Below are 25,291 nucleotides of genomic sequence, written 5' to 3'. Positions count from 1 at the left end.
TACCTGTGGTGGGAGAGTAGACAGATGGGTGAGGAGAGCAGCAAAGTCACTTAAAAAGTCATTGTGAGGCTTAGGGGGGTGGTAAACTGTAGCAATAATGGTGGGAGTGGGTCCAGACAGTTTACACACGACACATCCAAAGAGCTGAAGGTAGGCACAGACACTCGGAAGACTTTCACTGCACCTTAACATTTTTGACACCACATGCACACAGCGTCTGCACACATTTGACCATTTAACTAAAGAAGGACACATATGCATGTATCGCTGCTGTGAGCCGTGCATGCAGCTAAACTAAAACAGTCAACACTATTCTGCAGTGCAAACACAGTAGAGCAAATTTTGTGAGTAAACTTTTAGGTAAATAAAGGACTAACAATAATCTACAGTGGACATCACAACTACTAAACAAATACAAACCATTTTAAGTCAGTAAGTCAATCCTCCTTTGGCTTCTCTGGTATAAGTATTACAGAGATAACAGCCCATCCTTTCCCCAAATGCTATCTGCATGTCATGTTTTTTTTTGTTTTTTTTTTTTTTTTATGCATAAGGTGAGGAGTGGGGGGACTTAAAAATATTTTCATCTGCTGGAGGGGGGCCTGGCAGAAAAAAGTCCGGGAGCCACTGGGTGTAGAGAAGACACCACACAGTGAAATCAGCCACACTTATGAAAGGTCTCTGCTTCCCTTATTTCAAATGGGTTGTGATTGTGTTCATTTCTGCCTCAGTTGACACACAATCATGTATGACTGTTTTTTTCTGACTTCCTTAGAAGAGCAGTGCTATATCATAAGTGAATGTGATCACTTACCACAATCACCAGAGGGTTGGGATTCAGAGAAACATCAGACATCGTGAAGAGACTTGATTCAGGTAAGATCTGATCACACATCTCTGAATTTTCATTTTACTACAAATACAATTTAAAAGTCTGATATATTTGATTATTTTTCATAGCTTACAAATATTACAAATATTAATCTGTTTAAGTATGAGTGAGTATCTTTATCCTCCTCCAAATGATTCAAATGCTGTTAAATCTGAATCTATTCTACTTTATTGAATTTATGAAACATTGATGTTGATGGTAGACACTACAGAAGCACACGAGTGGCTATGCAAAGATAAGGAATGCATTTAAATCACTGTGTGGCGGAGGTACTGAAGGAGAGACAACTTAAAATAGTTTATAAATGAAGATTTAATATGGGGAAGGAATCTAGTATGATTTAGAAATAAATCACAATTTTTATGTCCTCAGTCTAGGAGAATCTGGACATAACAGGGTATTGCCCCAGACTCCATCCACTCCCATGCCATACAACTAAAGATCAACCACTAACACAAAGTTCTGGGGTGTTAAAATCTCAGAATCGGCTGTTAAGAGTGTTGGCTGCTACAACAGTTTAAGTAATTTAACACTATATATGAAAGTCTGAAATCTTGATGTTAACCCACAGTGTAACCCTTTAAAGCCTGAAAACACAAATAATAGCCAGAAAATTCAAATTTTTGGAAGTGAAAAGTTTATTTAAACTTCTTCTGAAATCCCAAAAAGGAAAAATTTCCTTAAAGTTTAACACAATATTTTTTTTGTATCATATTTGATACATTAGGTGTTTCTGTCAACTGATAATCCACTTGAGGGCATTTTATTATTTATAACGTTGTATTCAAAAGGTTTTGAAGGGATTTATCAATCATATTGGATAGAGGTACCATAAAAGTGTGTATCAAATATTAAACATTAGGCTTTAAGGGGTTAAGTTTGGCTATGTCAACATTGCTAGCACTTTCACATACTACAACTGGAAGTCTGTCTTCCTAAATACTTAAATGTCAGAATGATACACTGCACACAGAGCATACAACAAACACATTTATAGTGTACATACATCACCATGTCCTTTTAATAGCAAAGACAGCTTTGATGTAACAAATATAATTCAAATTAAACACTGAATATTTAAAGACATAAACATTAATTTCAAAAATCATTGTAGTCATGAAATGGTTTTTGTGTTAATCTTGAGCTTTCTAATTTCAGGATTTTCTCTGAAGAATGGAAAACCTCTTTGTTAACACCACCCTCCTCAATGAAAGCTTTATTTTCGACAGTGATAGCTTCCTTTCTTGGTATGAGTATCACATAAAAGTCAAATTCACCATGCATGTAGTGACATGCATCATCATTGGCATCGGTCTCCCTTTGATGCTCATGGCCATCTATGCTCTGTGCTCTCTGGTATGTATATAAAGTCTTTATTTATTTAATGTCTGTGTCGTTTCTCTTAAGGTTCTTACTCAGGCGCAGCTGTTAGGTTTCATGATACTTGGATGCAGTGCTGCATACTTGTATAGTTAATTTTAATTATTGAATGCATTACCTAAATAATAAATAATAAATAATAATAATACATTTTATTTAAGGGCGCCTTTCATGACACTCAAGGTCACCTTACAAAAAGTACAAAGAAGTGCATTAAAACAGGCATAAAAACAGGAATAAAAACAAACAGTAATACAATAGACAATGCAAAAGATCAGAGGGAGTAGGAGAGTTTGAACAGATGGGTTTTGAGTCCTGTTTTAAAGAGGGGTAGGGAGTCAGTGTTGCAGAGTTCGGGGGGAGTGAGTTCCATAACTGGGGAGCCGAGCGGCTGAATACTCAGCCCCCCATGGTGACGAGGCAAGCAGAGGGGACAGAGAGATGGACAGAGGAAGAGGATCAGAGTGTACAGGTAGGTATAGAAATGTTAATGAGGTCAGAGAGGTATGGAGGGTCGAGGTTGTGGATGGCTTTGTGTGTGTGGAGCAGGATTTTGTATTGAATGCGGTATGTGATGGGGAGCCAGTGGAGCTGCTGCAGGATGGGTGTGATGTGATGAGTGGATGGTGTCCTAGAAATGATACAAGCTGCTGAGTTCTGAACCAGTTGAAGTTTATGGAGGATTTTCTGGGGGAGACCAAACAAAAGGGAGTTGCAATGATTGAGTCGGGAGGTGACTAAACTATGGACCAGAATGGCTGTGGTGTGAGGGGTGAGGGAGGGGTGGAGGCGGTTGATATTTCGGAGGTGGAAGTAGGCTGACGGGATTATGTTGTTGATGTGTGATGTGAAGGAGAGTGTACTGTCCAGGATGACACCCAGACTCTTTACCTGAGGGGAGGGGGAGATGGAGGAGTGATCAAATGGAATAGTGAAACTGTTATATTGTTGAGACTGCATCTGGTGCCAATTAATAACATTTCTGTTTTATCGCTGTTTAATTTGAGGAAATTGAGTGTGAACCAGGACTTTATTTCAAGGAGACAGTTGGTGAGGGAAGAAGGTGGGAGGGTGGAGTCAGGTTTAGTGGATATGTAGAGCTGGGTGTCATCCGCGTAGCAGTGGAACTGAATGTTGTATTATTTGGAGGATGTGGCCAAGTGGGAGGATGTAGATGATGAAGAGCAGGGGCCCCAGGACTGAGCCCTGGGGCACACCTGTGGTGACTGGGAGTGAGTAGGAAGTGAATGATTTGAGCTGAATGAACCGAGTGTGGCCAGAGAGATGGGATTTAAACCAGGTGAGGGGTGTCTGTGTGATGCCAATAGTGAGAAGTCTGTCCAGAAGGATGATGTGGGAGATGGTGTCAAAGGCTGCACTCAGATCAAGCAAAACAATAACAACTATATAACAATATGTAAATTTGACCTCAAACACATGTTGGTAAGGACTTCTGCCAGATTAAATTTACAACAGCAAGGCAATAATGAGACAATAAAATAATAACGATCATTATTTATAGAGCACTTTTCAAAACAGAGTTACAAAGTGCTTCACGCGCAACAGATATTACAATGCAAATAAAATACCAGTAATCAGGCAGCAAAGTGGATAAAGGTAAAAAGATCAAGACATGTCAAACTCAAAAATCAGGTAATAAAAGCCATAAAATCAGGTAAATAAGGGGAGTTAAAATTAAAAAATTAAGGAAAGGCTCTGATAAAATATGTCCTAAGAACAGATTTAAAAGAAGTCACTGATTCAGCCAATCTGATTTCCTCAGGCAGGGAGTTCCAGAGCCTCGGGGCCCTGACTGAAAAAGTCCTGGCCTCTTTAGATTTCAGCCAGGCCCCTGGGACAACTAAGAGACCCCTGCCTGAGGATCTCAGGATACGTGCAGCTCCTATGGGGTTAAAAGATCTAAAATGTAGGTAGACGCCAGGTGATTAAGAGCTTTAAAAGTTATCAGTAAAAGCTTAAAATCAATTCTGAAACATACTGGGAGCCAGTGTAGAGAAGATAAAATTAGATGTGTGTGCTTGGATCTTCTAGTTTTAGTTAAACGCCTGGCCACTGAGTTCTGAAACAACTGCAGCTGGTAAATATATTTTGGGCTCAGACAAGTGAAAAGGCTGTTACAGTAATCTAGGTGTGAGGATATACAAGCATGTAAAAGTGTTTTTGTGTCTTTAAAATCTAAAACTAATCTTATTTTTTGAAATATTTCTTAGATGATAAAAACAGGATTGCACAAGTTTAGTAACATGTTTTTCAAATGTTAAATTACTGTCAAACCACACTCCTAGATTCTTGCAACATGCCTTATGCTATTAAAAAGGGAACCAGCAGATGGCAGCACTTTCTCTGTGGTGAGCTGGGACCCAATGACAAGTATGCCCGTTTTATCTTCATTCAGTTGTAAAAATTTACATGACATTCAGCTCTTCACATCATCCAAACAAGTTTTTAATGTGCTCAGCTGGCCCAGGTCTGATGGGTTAACTGGCATGTACAGCTGAATGTCATCTGCATAGAAGCAACATGTTTCATTTCCTTGGTTCTACCAGCCTTTGTTTTCCTCACACATGAATATATTTCATTTCTAAATGCATTTTGTTTTTCAGATCTTTCTCCCAAAATGATTTAACCACATCCACAAAAATGAATGTAAAACACTGTTACTGTTTTGTGCAAGGTTTCCCATAATTACAAATAAACAGTCATGTGAATAGTATTTCTCTTACAGAAATTCAATAAAAATACATATTTATCTCCAGCTCAACACAGCAATACAGTTGCAAACAGGCTTCCAGTTAGACTAGCTAAAGCTTTGTGTACACTGCAGTTTCAATAAAAGTTGTGACATGGTACGGTCTGATGGTCATGTTCACCTGAATGCTGACACTGTACGAAGAAAGTCAGGACAGACTGGAACATATCTTCACCTTCCTAAAATCATGGCCTAAGTCCTATTTTCAAGTTTTTCAGAGCAGGAAAAAATTGAATCAAATAGAGTTTATCTATTCACCATTTCACAAAAAGGTTATGATAATAGATGACATACTAATAATGCTGTCAGTCAGTTATTTAACAAAAGATGATTAGATGGCTTAGGCCAATTTATGAATATGCTTTTGTAACTTGGGCAACTTTAAACCTGACATAGGCCAAATTACTTCTGTAATAAGTGCCTTATGTGAAACAGTTTATGTTTTTTTCCTCACTACTGTGACGGACCATGAGGAAGGGTAATACATGAACATTTGAAAATGTTAGTGGAGCACCCAGAGACTGAGGAGACGAGGACATGCCGCTCCATCTCTTTAAGGACTATCTCATTGTCAGTTTTGTTGGATGGTTCCTGATCAGTGTCAGAATAGTTGAGGTAATCTCCTACCAAAAAACATTTAAACCTTTTGAGGTGTATCTGGTGTCAAATCACACTGGTGCATTCTGTGCTGTCTGTCATCATGGGATCTCTGCTGACAGGCAGAAGAGCTACAGATGCATCTAAATGTACTGTGTTTTGCAGATTTACCCACAGAGGAGAAATATGGATTTTGACGAAAACTAAATTGCATTTTAGTCAAGTTTATGTTTCTAGATTACTTTACGTCTCCTTGATTAAAAGTAAACATACTTTTAGAGTTTTATTCATCAAAGATCTTTTTTTAGCAGGTCATATGCCCTTTTCGTACAAGACCAGAATTACATAGGGACCTCTGGTAATTTGTAAAAATCATGCAGGACATCTGTGTTTTTAATCCCGTACAAAATCAACCATGTCTGTAATTTGCAGAGTAAAATTTCCAGAGCAAATTACCTTCCATATTTCAGTGCAAAGAGGTCCACAAGTAATACTAATCACATATGAATCGGCATCTCTGTAATTTAGGGGGGTAATTATGCTTTGTACAGTCCATGCAGCTTTTTCTGCTCCTTTTTATGATTGAAAAATAATAATAATGGAGGCGGCATAGGAGATTGTTAACACAATTTTGACATACATAGGCTACTGTCTTCACTTAAACTTACCAGGAGAGGTTCATATTTAATGTCAATCATCTCCCTTTCTCATACATTAAGGGATTTCTTCTTCTCTGTCTGATCAGCTGCAGATACACACAGGGACCATGACCTTGATGGGTAATGGAAGTTAGGGGAGATATTTCACTAGTTTATCAGTCAGGGACAGATTTCTACAGATCTCAAATACATCAAAACATATATATAGAGAGGGAAAAGGGCATTTTTTGGTTGTTTACTACAAACTCTGGTTAACAGACTGAGTATGGACAAGTGAAGGAAACGTCACCTGCAAAATGCGACGTGCACAACATTGCACTTTTGTAGGAACTTCAGAAATAACAATTCACTCTGTATTTTCATTGCTGCAGCAATGCAGCACTTTCATGTTTGAGTACATTAAAGACTTATCCTGTGTGAATGCACTGCACCAAACACTGACGTCTGGAGTACTTCACAAATTTCAGGGCATTTTTAGTCATAGTTTTAGTTGACGGAATAAACACTGATATGGTCACTAAGTGTGATACTTCTGAAAAACATGCATCACAGCATGTCCACTCTTTGCTAATTACCGGAAGCTGCTAGCTTCATGGAGCTATGCTGCTGACTAAAAAGACTGATTAACTGCAACATTTATAGCATAGCCGATATTATAGTAAAGCTTATCACTTACCAGTAGGGAACAAGTCCTGCACCATGGCAATAGCTTTACTAGCAAGGTAGATTTTCTTTCTTTATGAAACAGCTGCCATCTTTTGACTTAGGCAACATTAAACGGCCTCAGTCACTCTCTTGACATGGGCCATTGTACTAAAGGGGTAGGATCGCATAATCTGTTCAACTGAGGATGTTGGTGATTTTATCAGAAGTGGCCAGCATCATGAAGAGCTGACTGACGCAAAAAAGTGAAAATCATTTTAGTCCAAAAATAACTTAGGCCATTATTTTAGGAAGGTGATGATATGTCAATGCTGTTGCCTTTGAAAAGTCTCACAGATAGGGGTTAAAGGTCATTTCTGTTGTCTTGTTTTAATGCAGAGAGCAATAAAGAGCGACAAAACCTCTCTAACCATCTCCCTCTCACACACACAAACAGCAAACACAACTAACAGCGAAGCTCTAACAAATATTTTGTATTAGCTGGGCATCGACAGGTACACCTTTTTACCTCTGGATTAGTAGAGGAAGGCACATCAAAGAGGTTTTCCCGCTGTTTTCATGGTGATCTAAGATGATGCCTGATAGTTAACAAAGGAAAACAATACAAAGTTGGGGATTCTGTTCATGGCTCTGCTCTCACTGTGAGTGTGCACTAGCACAACCAGAAATATCAAACATGCCAGAAAACCAGGCAGGACCAGCTGGTTGGGCCATGGACGGCCATTGTGCCCCCCCTACACTGTTCTACAAAAATGCACAATCAGACTAAAAGCTGGCCCAGCTTGAGTCTTGCGACTCAAAATTTGTGTCTGAACTGACAGAAATTTACATGTGTACCTGTGGCTGAAGAGGATACCAGTTCTTGCTTAGCATGATGCTAACAGAATACAATAGGAAATCTCATAGGGTGAAACCTATCCAATGGGCCATCGGCTATCCGAACCTCCTTCTATTTTTAAATTCTAATAATCTGCTTTGGTTTTTGACTGACTACCATCAAAAGTGATACTTGCCCCATAAACCTCAGCTGTCTTTTTATGTTGTTATACTAATTTGAAGATTTTAGCTTGATCACTTGCTACAGTGAACCATCCTTGTGGCATACAGTACAAATCTTGTTTCTTCTGTAGTTCATGTAGATCCCATTTGTGTTACATAGTAGGTATTCAGGGAAGAGAAGGTAACAGCTTGTGTATATAAACTCGAGACAGCCTGAATGAGACTTTACTGAAAATGCACACAAGGCTGTTACTGCAGAAGTTGTTGGAGGTTAATGTCCGCTCTGGATGGAGGACTACAAAACATATTTATAACTTATCTTCTGTTTTTGTTTATATATTTTTCTGCAGGTGAAGAATGATCATGTGGCTCCAATCTACATCATCAACCTTTTCATATCTGACTTCATTCAGCTCTGCTGTATGATCATTTGGGAGTCCGAACCTGAGGAACATATGATAAAAATCATTGTGGATTCTATTTACAAATTTGGCCTATTAACTAGTGTTGGCTTCATGGTGTGTATTTCACTGGAAAGGTAACTATCTGTCTAAATTATACGAAATATTATACACTCCCCTCCAAAAGCATTGGAATGGTGGGCCCAATTCCTTTATTTTTTGCTGTAGACTGAAAACATTTTGGTTCGACATCTTAATCCTCAGGACACTCCACTACATTCTTAATCAGAATCTTGGCCCAAATTTAGAAAAAAATCAGCCACTGAGATGTATTTTAAAAATTGCAGTTTGGACCTTGGTGGAACAAAACATGACTGAAAAGCAAGACGGCACAAAACAATTTTTAAAAATCGCATTGTAGTTGAGGACAAGGACTCATACAAGTCATTTTACTCCATTTCCCCATGAAAAAGAAAGTTTTGTATTTTTTTCTTGGGAGTTACCTTGTTGCCACTCCCCTCCAAAAGTATTGGAACAGTGGACTTGCAATAACTGCATCAAGCCTGTGACCCACTAACATCACCAAACTGTTACATTCTTCTTTTGTGATGCTTTTCCAGGCTTTCACCGCAGCCTCTTTCAGTTGTCTCAGTTGTTTGTTTTGAGGGGTTACTCCCTTTAGTCTGCCCCAGTGCCTTACGTTTCTCAGGTGGTGGAGCTGCTGTTAGGCTTTCTGGTGACTGACCTTGAGACCCCTTCTGCTGCTGCTGCTGCCCCAAGTCTGAGCTGGAACACTTTTTCTGTGAAGTCATCGCTTCATTTTTCATCATCAGGTAGCTAGCAAACTTAATGCAGCTCTGGCTATAGCAACAACGCACAAGTTTTTTTCTTTCTCTTTGTTTCTTTTTTCTGCTGTGTCACTTAACAGAATCTCACGTGCAGTTCAGATCATACAGACTCAGTTGATACAATGAATTTTGGACAAATAATGAAGCAGAAAGCAACATTAACTGTAATTTAATGTCAATTATGTGCATTTATATTTTTCCAAAAATGATTTAGCGACCCCTCAGAAATCATCTTGTGACCCCCTTTTGGGTCGGTACCCCAAGGTTGAGAAAGGCTGCTCTATAGGGTTCAAGTCTGGAGATTGACTCGGCCAGTCTTAAACCTTCCACCTCTTGCCTCTGATGAACTCCTGTGTTGTTTTGCCATTGTGTTTTGGGTCATTATTTTGCTGCATGATGAAGGATCCCCTTATCAGTTTGGTTGCATCTTTCCTTCAAATTGGTAGATTTAATAATTTTGTAGACTTCTGAGGTCATTTTGCTGTTGCTATTATGTCTTATATCATCAATGAAGACTAATGAGCCTGCCGAAGAAGTCCTGCAAGCCCAATCCATGACATTACCTCCACTGTGTTTCACAGATGAGCTTGTATGTTTGGGATCATGAGTAAATTCTTTCTTTCTCCAAACTTTAGCCTTTCCATCACTTTGGTAAAGGTTCGTCTTTGTCTCATCAGCCCATAAAACTCTGTCCCAGAATTTTTGAGGCTCATCTCTGACTTTTTTGGCAAGTTCCAGCCTGGCCTTCCTGTTCTTCTTGCTCATGAGTTGTTAGCATCTTCTGGTGTAGTCTGTACTTTTGTTCATGAAGTCTTCTGTGAACAGTAGATACCTTCACTCCTGCCCTCTGGAGGTTGTTGCTGATGTCACTAACAGTTGTTTTAGTGTATTTCTTTACAGCTCTCACAATGTTTCTGTCATCAGCGGGTGATGTTTTCCTTGGTCTACCCATTCACGTCTGTTTCTTAGTACACCAGTGGTTTCTTTCTTCTCTAGGACTTTTACAAAGAATTGCATGGGCTATGGCCAATGTTTGTGCAATGGCTCTGATTGATTTTCCATCTTCTCTCAGCTTCACACTCGCTTGTATTTCACCCATAGACAGCTCTCTGGTTTTCATGTTGGTTTCACCTCTAACTATAAATGCAGTCAGCACAGGCAAATCCTAAATCTGAAACTGAGCGTAGAAATTTAGTGCTGTTTATTGTGGACAGACCTGGGCAACTAAACACACCTGTCAGTGACATGTTCCAATACTTTTGCTCATATGAAAATTTGGTGGGTTCAAACAAAAAGTGCCATCTTCAAAGTTGTGTATCAGATCAGGATGCAAACATCTGGCAATAAAAGCTGAAGTGTTGATCTTTAGTCTTATATTCATCTTTTTGTTTCAAACCCAAATGTTTTTAGTCTACAGCAAAAATAAAGGAGTTGGGCCCACTGTTCCAATACTTTTGGAGGGAAGTGTTTTACTATAGTATTGTGCATCTTTTCAGAGATAATAGGTCCATCTTGTTTTGCAGATATTTGATTATCGCCCACCCACTGTGGTACCACTTCAGACGAAGCATCAGGATCTCTGTGGCTGTCTGTGTTGTTGTCTGGATCATATCTCTTGTCTTTAACCTCGCTGTGCTTCCCTGGGTTACTTTGTTTGTTGAACAAATCATCCTCTCTTTCTTCCTTATCACTCCCTTACCGCTGTTCATATTCTTCCTGGTTGGGACCCTCAGAGCCCTCTCTACTTCTGTCTCAGTCCCCTCAAATGAAAAACGGAGAATCGTGGCCATTTTAGTCCTGGTGCTGCTGATTTATACATTGCTGTTCCTGCCCTGTATTATTTTGTTCACTACAGCAGCATACATCCATGATGACACTCTGTATGACCTGTCCTTTATGTTTCTAAAGCTGAGTCCACTTGCAGACTTACTTCTGTATTTTTTCATCAGAATGGAGACTGTTAGCAAGCTTTGGACCTCTGTGTGCTGTTGCAGAAAGGAGAACAATGACACAAACTTCAACACACTTAATTTAGCCGACATTTAGACCAGTGGTGATAAATGATCATTTGTTTACCTCTGCAGTTAATAACAAAAAAATATTTAAAAAATGACTATACTTACTCACTCTATTGAATTTTTTTTAACTAAAATTTCACTTACACAGTTAAAGTTTGCTGTATTTAAATATGTGCTTCAGAGTAGTTTATTTTCATTGTACAATGGGCAAATTGTAATAAATGTCACACTATCTCTTATTTGACTCCAATAAACTATTTCACATTCAGATGCAAAAGTAAATTCTCAAATATAACATCTTGTGATGTTCATTGAAAAAGAATAAGCTGAAATCTAAGAAAAAAACGTGATGAAAACTTTCCTTAAAATGTCAGACTTTTTAGTTGATTACTTTGAAAAGTACTGTCTGGAAATCTTTATGTTATGTACTCTATGTTAAGATTAAAAGTCAAAGGTTCTGCAATTTTTTCACTTATATCAGATGAAGAGAGGCTAAATATCAGCTCAATTTTTACAGCGGGAGATGTTTGCCATATTCTGCATATACTGATATCAGATCGGATGTATGCTCTCATACAGTGTGTTGTAATTTAGTTTACTTTTTTTTTTATAAGAATCTTACTAGGAACGTTTAAGTTTTTTTTTATTCCTATCTACAAGAACCATTTCCAAAAAGTTGGGATCTTCTGTAAAATGTGAATAAAATCGCTAATATACCTCCACACTATGATGAATGCTGGCTTTAGAGTATTACGTTTATATCAATCTGGATTATATGGAACGATTAGACCATGCACACTTTCCCACTTCAGGTCCTGACTTTTTATAACTTGTGTGAAAGTAAGGTTAACCAGAAAAAAGAGATATTAAAATAGTTCCTGGTGAAACTCTTGGCTCTCTTTATTTAACAAGTGAGGTCTGACAAATACGTTCTTGTCTCAATAAATGACTCACACTGAATATCAATCTGAGAAAATATCTGAGAAAACAGTAGCACCTCAGAGCTAAAAGCCACTATGTGTAGAGGTGAAAAAATAAAGGTATGAAGGTGAAAAATGAAGTTTAATGATTGTGAGTGAATCTGAAGCATGTCTGAGTTTCTGTAAAAATCTACAAATTAAAGAGAGCTTAAATAACCCTCACTGGAATCACTCAATAGTACACTCAAAAGAAATGAACTAGAGGAATTGTTCACCTTAATAATATTTGGTATTTTCAGGTAACTTAAAATATATCTTTTGTTAGGTTTAAATATATATATATCAAAGTCAATGTAAATTTGTCACTTGTTCCCTTTAAACTACATTTATGTGTTTGGTTGACATAAAGCATTTAATTTACCTCAAAGAGGGCTGCAATACTTGTAAGAAACAGTTGGTGGCAGTAGTGCAGAACAGAAACTCATCACTGCCATAGAAGAAGACGTTTGAAAGCTAACAACAGCACATGCACACAGCTGCTCCATTGTAGTTCAGCTTTATATCTTCACATTTTGGCGGACTATCTGACTAACCTTGAGCTTAAAGAGGTAAGAGAAAGCTTCTCTAAATCTGAATATTTTTCCTGAGTGCATTTGTTTGTGTTTTTTTGTACATTTTTTTGAGACACAATTAAACTTTGTTTGTGGTGTTTTAAGCTAGCCTTGCATCGACTTACATGAAACCACTTGAACTCTGCATGTCTTTAAAAACTGTTTCCTCTGTGAAAACACTCTGGTTAGTTTAGATGTTAAAGTCTGTTCAAATGAAGTCGGTGATCTGAAAACAGGCGAGTTTGGCTGAATAAACTCTAATTATATATTGATTAGTTTGACAGCAGACAAGCTCTGTTGTAAGTGAAGGGGTCCTGTCTATGAAATGAGTAACTAGTGATAGATGTTTGATATTATTTACATGTCAAGTGACTGAAAACGTAAAAATAAAGTCCCAAACTGTTTTTTTTCTTGTCTGTTTTTGTGTCATGAAGCTACAGGTGCCCAGTAGGACATGAGCAGTGAGACTCAGCTGATGGAACAGGGATCAAATAAACATGATTTTAAGGTCGTACATTCTACAGTTATTTCATGTTTCGTGTTTGTATTTATCTGTTTTTAATTTTATATATATTCAATTCTGTTGTTGTAACTCTTGATAGTACAGCCACTGAAGAACGATTATCGCTGATAGATGAAGTAAAATCTTTACAACTTTACAGTAATATTTTATCACTCTCTCAGGTACATGTTATCATGAAGAGGACGAACTGTGCTAGCTGACTCTCCTATCCTACCAGAGGTTAAACAGTCCCACCCAAACCATCCAGCAAGAACCACGGTGGAAACCAAACCTGGCATGTTCATCAGAGAGGAGGATCTCCCTGCCATCATCACATCTCTCCAGTGTCTGAGACTCCTCAGAGCACGGAGAACTAAAGGTATGTTTTAGATGGGTTTTATTGTGCTCCAAATTAGAGAAGCTGATTCAATAAAGTTAAAAGCTATCTACTGTCATTCACTTTAATCATTCTATTTAAATTCTTCAGATTAAGTTTGAATTACAATATGTTGAAATTTTAGATTTTTTATTTTTCATTTATTCCAAGCAGTAAAGCTCAGAGCAGTGACTTTTAAATTTTGATTTCTGTTTTTCTCCATCTTTGTTATTGTGATTTTATCAGTTGCTGACACTGAGGCCTCCTGACTGTCCAAGACTAAATGCCTGAGGTATGCATACATTGCAATAAGTGAGACTTTTTGTAAGCCATGCATTGATAATCTGTGTGTCAAGTAAAAATTAAGATTATTTTTTTCAGGTGATTTGCTCTCAGCACCTCCTGGAAAGCTGAGCACTGAGGGTCAGGCGCTTGTGCCTCCACATCCAAATGTTGCAGCGTGGCTTACAGCTTTCTCCTGAAGCTTCTGCAGCTTCACTCTGCTGTATCAAGAGTAAGCTTCTATCACACTGGAGTTAACCAAGGTAGCTTTCTTCTGGAGGCAGAATTTGGGGGGTATATCTTTCTGTAAAGTCTGCTTCCACCAGTAATGAATAACAACATATTTTGAAATGATATATCATTTATTTCTTTTCATGTGATTTCAAATGTTTAGTGTGAATCAGCCCCACCTGTGGCAGGCACCAAGACAACAAACTTCATCAGCCAAAAAAGGTGAAATGTCTATGACAGGAAGAACAGCCTAGTCAGTTCTCACGTATCCTCCCTCTTAAGACTATCAATGGCCTCTAATGTTTGGAAAGGCAACAGCTGATGTACTGTAGGTGAGAATTTTCCTCACTAAAATTAAAAATGTCCATTAAAATACAATGCAACAGTTGAATATGTGGCTGGTCGAACTTAAATCAAGTTACAGTAATAATTCAGATTTCCTTTTCTTTTAACCTCACTCATGGTGTTTTTTAAATTCAGCTATAATTCTCCTGACAAGAAATAAGTGACTGTAGTTCCTTGCACCAATAGAGTAACTTTGTTTGAACAGCATTACGTTGTTTGATGTAGATTTCAGATTGGGCCTTAAAGCGCACTTTAATGCCACTTTTGAGAATACTTGGCTTTCTTTTAATTTAGTCTAATGAGATTAATTTTAAATATGTAGGTTGATGCTACCGTCAATATCAAAACAATAGAAAGTATTTTATAGCAGTTAAAACTCATGTTTGAAAAGCTTTAACATGTAATGTAAAACTATTAAATTTTAATAAAAATCTTATATTCATTGCAGCTCTGACTCTGTTTTTATTTTACAAGTGAAGTGACTTTAGAATGTATTTTGATGCATTTGGGAATTACACTTTGTTCTTTGAACTATGTTCTGGGTTTAATTAATTTTTTTTGCTTTTAACGTAATTAAACATTTTACGTGGAAAAAGTTCCGTAAAATATGTAATTCAGGTCAACATGCTATATGTTGATGTTACACATCTTTTTTGAGTTGGTGTAACATAATGAAATTAATTTAGGCCAACTTAAATATTTATAGTTAATGTTAGGTATATCTTTTAAGTTGGCTCAACTTAAAATCATTACATTTCTGTAGCACAAGTTCACTGACTAAATTAAACATTTAATAAAATTAAACATTTTATGTGGAAGAAGTTTCCATAAAATATTTAATTAAGGTCAACATGTGATTTTTTTGAGTGTTGTTCATCAGAGGATAGGAGAGGAACTATGACTATGGGGCATGTTTACTGACAGCTGGTCCATCACAGCAGGCCTCATCTCTGGGTTTGTGCCAGTAAAACATCCACCCTCGATGAATGTGGGAAGGATCCTTCCTCTGTAGGAAGGATCCTCCCAAGTCAGGTCCCTCGGAGGCCAGGCCAGAGTCCTCCCTGACAGTTCTTGAACACACATTTGGAACAGGCTAGTTTGTCATAGGACTGGTCACACCGATATACGCAGCAGCAGCAGAAATAAAAATGGCCACCCAGTGCCATCTAATATGCTATCACATTATCATCTAATCATAATATATATAAATATATTCATCATACAGTATAATCATAAAATATAATCATATTCTATGCTGAAATTTCTACCCAACCAGCTTTTCTATTTATAGTGGAAACAGGACATTTAAAAGAATATTGAGTGCTCGAGGACCTGGCCTGCTCCTGATATTGTGTTTTAATTCATTTTTTGAAGAGGAGGAAACGGTACACATTGGATTATGGGTAGTTCCTGTGAGCAGAGGATACATATGTGCATCCTTGAAAAAAATTTTGAGGATCCTCGACATTGGAACAGTTCTACGACAGCAGTTGATAACTCATTTGAGGATCCTTCTTTGGCTTTGAGAAACAGCATGGGAATGAATAAACAGACAATTGGGATATCAAAACACAGGTGGGGGTAATCATGGGTTGAGCTGACACATGAGGAGCATGATCTGAAAGATGCAGAAAAAGATTATAAAGTAACAAAGTAAAACAGGAAATAACCATGAACAAAATGAAAACGTGGCAAAAATTCTCTTCTTGTGACTGTTAAATTTGGTCTGGACAGTTTACATCATCCTCTCGTGGTACCCTGTCACTCAAAGTGCAAATTTACTGATTTTCAAACCATTGTGCATCAATAGGAAATTGCTATGCCATGTAAATGATTAGTGTGTCAATGCACTCACTTTTTGGCTGACTGCTAAGGTCTGTATGTGGTAACTGACTGACTGACTGATGCTACTTTCAGAGCCATACCATACAGGGTTGCGCTATGCCCGAGGTTAGTTTTACTGAAAGCTGTCAGTAATGGCTGCCTCCACTGCAGTGAATACCTAAGATATACTGTATCTATAGTACTTTGTCTGTTTGTTTACGAGAACTGGGCCACATTTCTCTATGAAATAAAGGATAAAACAACCCAAAAAGCTTTTCATGTTGGGAAAGATGTTTTTGCTCTTCTGCTAACCTGCTTCAGCATGATAGTTGCGGGAAAAGGGCCACTTCTTGTGTGAATGCTTGTATACAATGGCTGCTAGTGAAGTGTTTAGCCCAGAATTAGCCACAGTGGCACTTCTGTCAGAACTGGACAAAATATCTTTATTAGAACAAGTACAGAGTGCAACACTGAAAGTGTTCTGTGACAGAACACTTTCAGTGTTGCAGCTGTAGGAAAGAGACAGTTTATTTGGAACTGGACCGCATTTCTTGCCAAAACCAGAGCAGAGAGCAACACCAAAAGCTTCTCTTGGCTGATGTTTTTGCTTGTCTTCTGTAGTGATGTCCCCCTCCCCGTATAAAAGAGCACAGAAAAAGGGAGGATATTTTCTCCTCACCGTTCTGCCACAGCCAACACCACACAGACACTTCCTCATTAACATCAGGGCTGTGGTTGACTAGATGTGTGTAGGTGCATGTGTTTATGTGTACAATTTTCAACCAGTCAGATTTGATAAAGAAAAGCTGAAGGGGAGGGAAGATAATGTTGATCAGTGCTCTGTGCACCATTCACTTTCAACTCACACACAGACAGATAGATGGAAAGAAAAAACATGCAGTTATATCAATTATTAGTCTGAAAATTCTTAATTTGTTTAATTTAAAAGCCAAAGTGGAACTGAATGAAGAGCCGTTTGGGAGCCAAAAGAGCCGGCTCTTCTTGCTGAACAGAACCAAATGATCTGGAGTTCATGCGCACAATGCAATTTGTTTGTGAGAGCTTTCCCAGAGGAATTTCAAATATACTTAATGTACTTTTTTTAATGGGGTTATCAATAGACGTAAGGTGGGGGGGGGGGGGGGGATTTTTTATCTGCCACAAGAGGGCCTGGCAGAAAAAATTTGGGAACCGCTGGTGTTAAAGAGGAAGATGCCAGAATGTAAATTAATCTTCCTTTATTTCAAACGTTTTTTGTTCATGTGATAGAGATGGGTGATACCATTTTCTAAAATTCAATATCGATACTTTTCAATGTAATTTTATTGATACTGATACAGATACTGATACTTTTAAAAAAGAAAATATTGAACTCGCAAACTTTCAAAAGGTACAAATTTCAGGCAAATAAAAAGGCGTATGCATATCATTCAGAAATTAATTAAGAGACTTCAATTGAAATAAAATATTTGTGCAAGCAGGTAAAAAATAAAATAAATCAAATATTATCATAGTAGCACAAATGTGTATATAACATTGAAATATCAACAACAAAAATATACCCAATTTTATTTTTATTTAATTCAGATAGCAGGGCTATATTAGCCACGTATAGCCACTAGTTTCAAGCACAAATTAAAAAAATGTAAGACATACAAGTCATCAATGATTTTCATGGGAATATTTATCTTTTTATTTTTCTACAGCTCAGTCTTTATACATTTTATGGTACTGGCATGTGGTCTCGGTATTTTTTTATGTTTTCTTACAATTTTGAAATTTACCGGAGACTACATTGAGTGAAAAAGGCAGCCAGGTTCACACCACAGACTATAAAATGAATTTATATGTGCCCCGCTTTGGCATGATTATGTGATAGTTATGGGGAAAGGGTTAGTTGTTGTATATAGCTAATGAGTTGTTGTGTCCCAGCTAATGACTGCACTAGCAGGACTGGTAGTCATTAGCTGGGACTGAGCCGCATCGGTACTTCTGTCTGAACCAGATGACGTGTCTTAATCCAAACAAGTGCAGAGAGCAACACTGAAAGCTTTCTGTGACAGAAAAAAATGTTCTTGCTCTACTCTCGGTCTGTTTCGGCATGGCTTTACGACCAAGGTGGTGGGCTTATCCAGTATTGTCCACCTGTTACCTTGGATGTTGCTGTAAGACCGTTGCAGTTTACTCCAACTGGACTGCTATTCTTGTTAAAACCAGAGCACAGAGCCATACCAACAGCTTGTCTTGTGCATTGAATATATTTCATGATTTGAAACTCGTGCACAATCTTCGATTTTTATTTTTTCCCTCATGAGCTCCTGTCCCCCTGTCACTCTTTCTCCTATTGTTCCTTTCTCTTTGACCGTTCATGCATCTTTTACGCAGCAGTTTCAGCTGCTCTCCTCTCGTCCTTGTCTGCTTTCATGCTGCATAAGAGTGACACACACGAACGTGACGATTAACGCACACACCTACACTGAAATGCACGCTAACATGTTGGTAGTGTAGACTTGAGGCCTCTATCTGTTGAGGGCAAAAGTTTCTTAATACTGGAGGATAAACAGCAGAACTTTCTCCTCTTAAAGCTCCTCTCTGACCACAGAGGACCAGTGTGTCAGCGCTGTGTATGTGCTCTCCAGCTGTGTGTCTCGGTGTCGTCCGCATGAGCCAGGGGTGTGTTAAAACAATAAACGGTATTCCCTTAATACTATATGTTTATGGTGAACAAATAAATGTTAAAATCTCCGCATATGCATTGTTAAGAGAACGTTACTTAAATATGGAGGACTGAAAGAGCCAAAATGAAATATATAAATATATAATTAAATAATTAAATGTGTCATTAATTATTTAATATTGGAAATAAATCAACAAATAAATATATAAATTATAAATATATATAAATGTAAATAAATATATAATTACTTGATTATTTATTTAATTAAATGCATGTGTTTTATTAATTCTCTGTCATCTTGCCATCTTGCATGTTTCTAACACTACCACAGAAGGGACCTTAAACATTTTTATATATTCAGGTGTTTAAACACTAATTTAAATAGACCTACTTATAAATCATCTTCCATTTTTGCCAAGTTTGTTCTGCTAAATGTTAATAGGCTAAATATCACAAACTGCCCCCTTTAATGTACAAAAACAACAAAAACAAAAACAACAACAACAAAAGAAAACAAAACAAAAAAACCCACTAAATTTGGGTGTTTGTGACCAAGAAAATGTTTTTTTCCCTGCATTATTTGACATTTCATTTAACTGAATTAAACCAGGCAATTCAGGCATTGGAGATTTCTTAGTGTGCCTAGAAATCTCATATGCCTTTCATTTTAATCATTTGCAGCACAAAATATGGTGTCAGTTTTTCTCAGGTCTTAAAAAGAATTTGAAAAGTCTTTAATTTGATTTTTCAGTGTGTAAGAACCCTGTATTCAATGAATTTCAGTGAATTGATCAATCTAAATTGTCCATGAAGGACTGCAGAGTGAATGATTGCCCTGTATGTCAGCCCCACAATGTTTCTTTGAACTTGATGTTGATTGATTTTTAAATTCAAATAAATATGTATAACTGCATTACCGTTGTTGAGGTGTTTTTAATCTGGGCTGAATATGTGCACATGTCATGACTTGAACAAGGTCTACATGAGGCTGACATCTGGTGCCAGTGCTGAAACTGTTCTGGGCCAGCACAGGGCCACCAGTGTGTCTGCAGCTGGCTTTGTACTGCCCCATTTGTGGGCCACCTCTGGACCACCAAAGGGCTGTCATTCTTGGTAGTATGTTGCCGGAGTGTAAGTGGATTGTGTGGGCCAGAACCTGGCCAGACCAGTTTTGCGATGTGAGTTTGTAAACTTCTGTTTTTGAAGGTACTATACAAATAAAGTTATTACTATTATTACTATTATTACTATTATTATTAATACACATTTCATTTATCATGGTATCTCAAAGACAGAGTCCCTTGAAATGTAGAAAAAAATAGAAATGGCTTGCAAGATTTATGTTTTTGGGAAAAAAAATGTCAAAACTGAGCTTTAAATATTTATGGATATTCCTTATAGAAAGTTAATTTTTACACTGTTTAAATGTCTGCATGAGGACAAGAGGAGTCATTTTACGACAATTAGAGCAGTAGAAGTCACTTCACGACTAGAACAGCAGATGGCGCTGCGAGACAAAGAGGCGACAGGAGGGCGATCTGGTGGAGAAGGCGAGAGAGGAGAGAGAGAGTCTACTCCTTATGAACACACCTTAGCATCCTGCTGCCTCTTCTGGACATGCACCTGCAGCCTCGCCTTGCAGTCCTCATCCTCCTCCTCCTCTTTTTGCCTCTGTCCTGCTCCTGTGGTGCGCACTGAGCTGCGGGAGTGCGCACGGCGGCCGGCATGCACCTGAAGAGAAACCGCCCCATCAAGCCGACCAAAGGCTCAGCTGGAGACTCAGCAGCATGCAGGGCGATGCTCTAACAGCGGGGATACAGCAGCAGAGCAGCGGGAGGACACGGAGCTGCAGCATGGGCGTGGGAGAGAGGCGCAGCCGACACGAGAGCGATGTGAATCCACTGGCATAAGGAGGGTGGGTGGGGGGAACCCGAGTCGTGCTGGTTCAGAGCGTCCCGGGTGTATTGAGAGGGCTTGGTTTGGTGTCTTGTGCTCTGAAATTTCGCAAACACAGTACTTTTTTTCTGCAACCTCCACTGGAGTTAAAGGATGGAGAAAGGCGCACAGCAGCAGCAGCTGCCCAAAAGCGCAGAGGGTCTGGCGGAAGACCTCTCTAAAATAAAGGACGAGGAGCTGCTGAAGTGGGGCAAAGAGGAGCTGGTGCGGCGCCTGAGGAGGGCAGAGGCGGAGAAGAGAGGAGTCATCGTGGAGCACGGAAATCTGATGAGGGAGGTGAACCGGAGACTCCAGCAGCACCTCAACGAGATCAGGAGTCTGAAGGTGAGATGGGTGGGAACGCGGGAGGCCAGGTTGTGCCTCCTTGAGGTTTAGTACCAATGAGTTGAGGAACTATGATGAGCTGATTCTACCTGTGCAGGTCTGTAAGACGAAAGCTTTCTGAAATATAGCGGATATGTCAGCAATGGAGGACAAAATCGTGACTAAATGTAAAATCATAGACCTGTTGCATACGGGACAGACAGACTGCAGTAATGATTCAACAGCACATCAGGGTTCAGGATGTTCCTTAGTTTACAGATGAAAACATTAGAATATCATCGCAAAGTAAAAAATATTAAACTTCTATATATTCTAGATTTATCACACAAAGTTGACCATTTTTAGCCTCTTTATGTTTTAACCTTTATTATTATGTCTTGTAACTTACAAAATCCCACTATAACTATTAGAATTTTGTGGAGAAGTCCAGTTATGTCAGTTTTTAGTCCTGAGTAGAACTGTAATCAGCTGATTAACAGAGGTTTTCTAAGCTTCTGTTCTCACTCTGGTTCAGTACAAACAACCACAGTCATGGGGAAGACTGCTGACTTTACAGTTGTCCAGAGGACACTCATCATTGAGGGGTAGCCACAGACAGTCAGTGCTAAAAGGGCAGGCTGCTCTAAGAGGCTGTATCAAAGCATATTCATGGTGAGTTGGCTATAATGGAAAAGTGTGTTAAGGAAAGGAGCACAAGCAACAGGTTTTAGCTCAGCCTTCAGAGGATTGTCAAACAAGATTCAAGATTTTAGGGGAGCTTCCCAAGGAGTGGACTGAGGCTGGAGTCAGTGGATCAATAATCACTACAAACCGATGAGTCAAGGAAATGGACTGCTGTTCTTTGACTGTTCCTGTGTCGAGCCACTCCTGAACCGCAGACACTGCTATCGGCGTCTCACCTGGGCTAAAAAGGATCTTGACCATGGCTCAGTGGTCAAAAGTCCTGTTTTCAGATAAAAGTAAATTTTGCATTTCATTAGAAATTGAGGTACCAGAGTCTGGAGGAGTCAGGCACAGAATTCAAGGCTCTAGAAGTCCATTGTGAAGGTCTACAGTCAGTGATTTTGGGGTGCCATAGCATCTACTGGTGTTGGTCAAGTCAAGTCAAGACTTGTCATGTTGCTAAGGATGAGTATTGAAACAAGTACCAACATGGTCGTTTGACAGGTACGTTATAAAGATGTTTCTGCAAATCATTGATGATACCTAGACAGCTTTTAGTCTCCTACTGACGGTCAACACACGTTTTTCTCCTCAAAAGTATCGATTCAGGCACCATTTCAGCACCGGCACTGTATAAACTATCCATTTAGAACTATAAAACCCAAATGATACCCAGACCTACTTGTTGCACTGTTGTTGGTGTGCCTGTAATGCCCCCAATGTGCCGATCACTCAATTAATAAAAAGCTTGACTGCTGTATCCCTCTGCTATACTCCAGCTAATGTAGCGTAGTCTGTCTATGACTGAGTCAGCAGAGCACTGGGTGTCATGTGTATTTTTTTTTAGCAGGTTGCACCAAAAATAAAATTTTGGCCTTTTTTTGTATTTTTGTTTTTCATTATTTCTCCCACTATGCCAACATTTTCTCTCAGGTTTGACCATGAAATCAGCGTTTGACTAACAGGGGACTTCTCTGCAGCCGAAACCTCTTCATTAGATTCAGCAGTGATTAGTGTCAATTTTTCTATCCAGTGTTAATTTTGGCAGCTATTTTAATTTGGTGTTGGTCTTTAGACTGAAACAACATTTAGCTTCTGTCACATCTATGTCATTTCAACCTTTATAATTAGTTTGAATCCATGTAAGTTAAGGCCTTTATTTTCTTAAGTTTAATTAGCCAAATTGTAAAATAAACAAAATTGTTAAACACTCACATTAGACCTCTGACACTTCTTAAATTCATTTGAAATATACCTTATATGCACCACTATTGATTTTGTTGACTTATTGTTTTTATTTTTATTTTTTTATTTGTACAAAAACATTACAACAAAGTAGTGACACAGGATAGTGAACAAGAAACACAAAATATCAGGACAAGACAATGACATGCTACAGTGGTACGTTGGTCAGGTAGAATATGGTGTTCAGAGGTGTTTGATTAGGAGTTTTTTTTTTTTTTTTTTGACTTAAACTATGACTAAAACATGTTTGGCGACTACCTTTTTCCATATTGAAAACTAAGACTAACTAAAATAGATTATGAGTGATACACAACTGATGAAAGCTAGTTGAGTATTTATCAAGGAGACTAAAACTGGACTAAAATGCTAGTGCTGGACTGTTGGACATTCGAAATCTGTGAAATTTCTACACTGTGTGTAATCAGTAAAAACACAGGGGGAGATTGGGTAGAAAGCATTCGAAGTATGCCAGTATTTTCAAGAGTGTATTTTAAAGTTACAAAGTATTAATAGTGAGGTAATAAGTGTTTCACATTTATACTTATTTCACAGTAAATTAAATTAAAGTGGAAAATATTTTGACTGAAAGAAGATTGAATTTTAGGGTGTTTTTATGACCTAAAATAGACTCAAAATGTTTGTAAAGACCAGTGTTCATTTTGACAGCACTTTTTAATTTAGTTTTAGTTATAGTCTTTTGCCAAAAAATATCTGTTAGTTTTAGTCATAATTTAGTCATCCAAATTGTTTTAGTTTTAGTCTAGTTTTAGTTGATGAAACGTCCCAACATTTTAGTCGATGAAATTTACAGTAAATTTAGTTGACTGCTTGGATCTCTCCCCAACTTACCCCGCCACCATGCAGCAAAAGCAGTTGTGATTGGATCTCCTCTGAATCTCTAGCCACCTTTCCACACAGCAAATGTAGCTGTGACTGGATATATGCCTAACTTGCCCTTACTTTCTACATGACGAAATTAGGTCTGATTGGATAAAGTCTCTGTCAGACATTTTAATCTTGTTTTTATTTGTTGACTAAAATGTTAGTTAATTTAGTTTAGTTTTTGTCCACGTGCACTTGTTTTTTTTAGTTACTGTCTCGTTTTCATCAGGGGAAAAAAGGCTATTAACGAAAACTATAACGAAAATAATTAGTTAACTAAATTATCACTGGTAAAGACCCTGTAAAGTGAAATTCAAAATGTGTGTCCTAAAATACTAGATATGTTGGAACATGCTTGCTTTAGGCATGTGAAAACACTGAGATCTACCTGTGCCTGAGTTTTGGATTTGGACTGTTAGAAAGTTTTTCACTTCTTTTCCTGCATGGTTAAATTTGGGCAGGGCAAATATGTGGAATGGCGATGTCCCTGGCCCTCAATGGGGAATCACCTGTCTTTTATTTTTGAGGTTAATTCCCCAAATCTATCAGCCACAGTGGCCAATAGATCATTTAAAGCAGCATAACTGAGAGATTTTAGCCAGGAAATGGACTTTGTCTCTTCTCTGGCATAGAGCTGTTCATAAGGTCAATGTAAGGTCAAGGGGCAGGCTAAATACTGGAGTGCTCATCTGGTTTTTACTTGAACCAGATGCAGCAGGAACAAACATCATGCCTGCTGTAGGTGTGTTTTAATCCATCCTTCCTTTCCTTTGTCTTAAGTCCTGGATGATTAAAAGAAGCAGACTTTGACTGTCTCCCTCTACCAGCAGAAACAGTTTAATCCCTCATGTCTGTTAGCATCACAGTGCTAAAGTTTAGTAAAGCATCCGTTGATAGACATGGTCTAGTCCTGCCAGGCCGAACACAATAAAACCTCCAATGCTAATCATCATTGATGACTTTTATTTTGAAGAGCGCTTTCTGGAAATGGAGTGTTTTCAGCAGCAACCTAACAACAAGAAAACGTCTCATAGACGGGAGAGAGACATACCTTCACATAGCTCAGAAATTGAGAGAAGAAATACCTGAAGAGTTAAATATAGGATGAGAACATTAAAATCACACTTTTTATTTTAAATTGTCTGTCATGACATAAGTCTGATTGTTTCTCTGGTGGCTGACACATAGAGCTGACAGGTTCAGTAGAGTGGGCAGATGATTCCTCA

At 38.3% G+C, this 25,291-nt stretch overlaps 2 protein-coding genes across 6 annotated transcripts in view; both read left to right on the top strand.

Moving 5' to 3' along the window:
* Window positions 1-720: 720 nt before the first annotated feature.
* LOC121510762 (G-protein coupled receptor 4-like) lies at window positions 721-14,880 on the top strand. 5 transcript variants are annotated; one of them, XM_041788979.1, is made up of 7 exons: window positions 721-876; window positions 2,051-2,248; window positions 8,311-8,498; window positions 10,733-12,755; window positions 13,193-13,639; window positions 13,883-13,928; window positions 14,018-14,880. In XM_041788979.1, exons 2-4 carry the CDS (start codon window positions 2,066-2,068, stop codon window positions 11,253-11,255), a joined length of 894 nt encoding a protein of 297 aa, XP_041644913.1. In that variant the 5' UTR covers window positions 721-876; window positions 2,051-2,065; the 3' UTR covers window positions 11,256-12,755; window positions 13,193-13,639; window positions 13,883-13,928; window positions 14,018-14,880. The 5 variants fall into 5 exon arrangements, with proteins under 5 accessions (XP_041644913.1, XP_041644912.1, XP_041644915.1 ...); XM_041788978.1 differs by having other exon boundaries at window positions 10,733-13,266; window positions 13,443-13,639; XM_041788981.1 differs by having other exon boundaries at window positions 10,733-13,639; window positions 14,018-14,150; window positions 14,313-14,880.
* A 6,055-nt stretch (window positions 14,881-20,935) lies between these two features.
* Window positions 20,936-25,291, top strand: part of LOC121511440 (coiled-coil domain-containing protein 85A-like) — a 64,220-nt gene continuing 59,864 nt past the window's right edge. Inside the window, exon 1 of the mRNA XM_041790130.1 lies at window positions 20,936-21,275. Coding sequence (XP_041646064.1) covers window positions 21,045-21,275 — 231 coding nt within the window. The 5' untranslated portion in view covers window positions 20,936-21,044. The remainder of the gene's footprint in view (window positions 21,276-25,291) is intronic.

This window comes from Cheilinus undulatus, linkage group 6 (assembly GCF_018320785.1).
Source record: "Cheilinus undulatus linkage group 6, ASM1832078v1, whole genome shotgun sequence".
Classification (NCBI taxonomy): Eukaryota; Metazoa; Chordata; class Actinopteri; order Labriformes; family Labridae; genus Cheilinus; species Cheilinus undulatus.
Note: the sequence above shows the minus strand (reverse complement) of the source record. Positions and strands in the feature narration are given on the sequence as shown.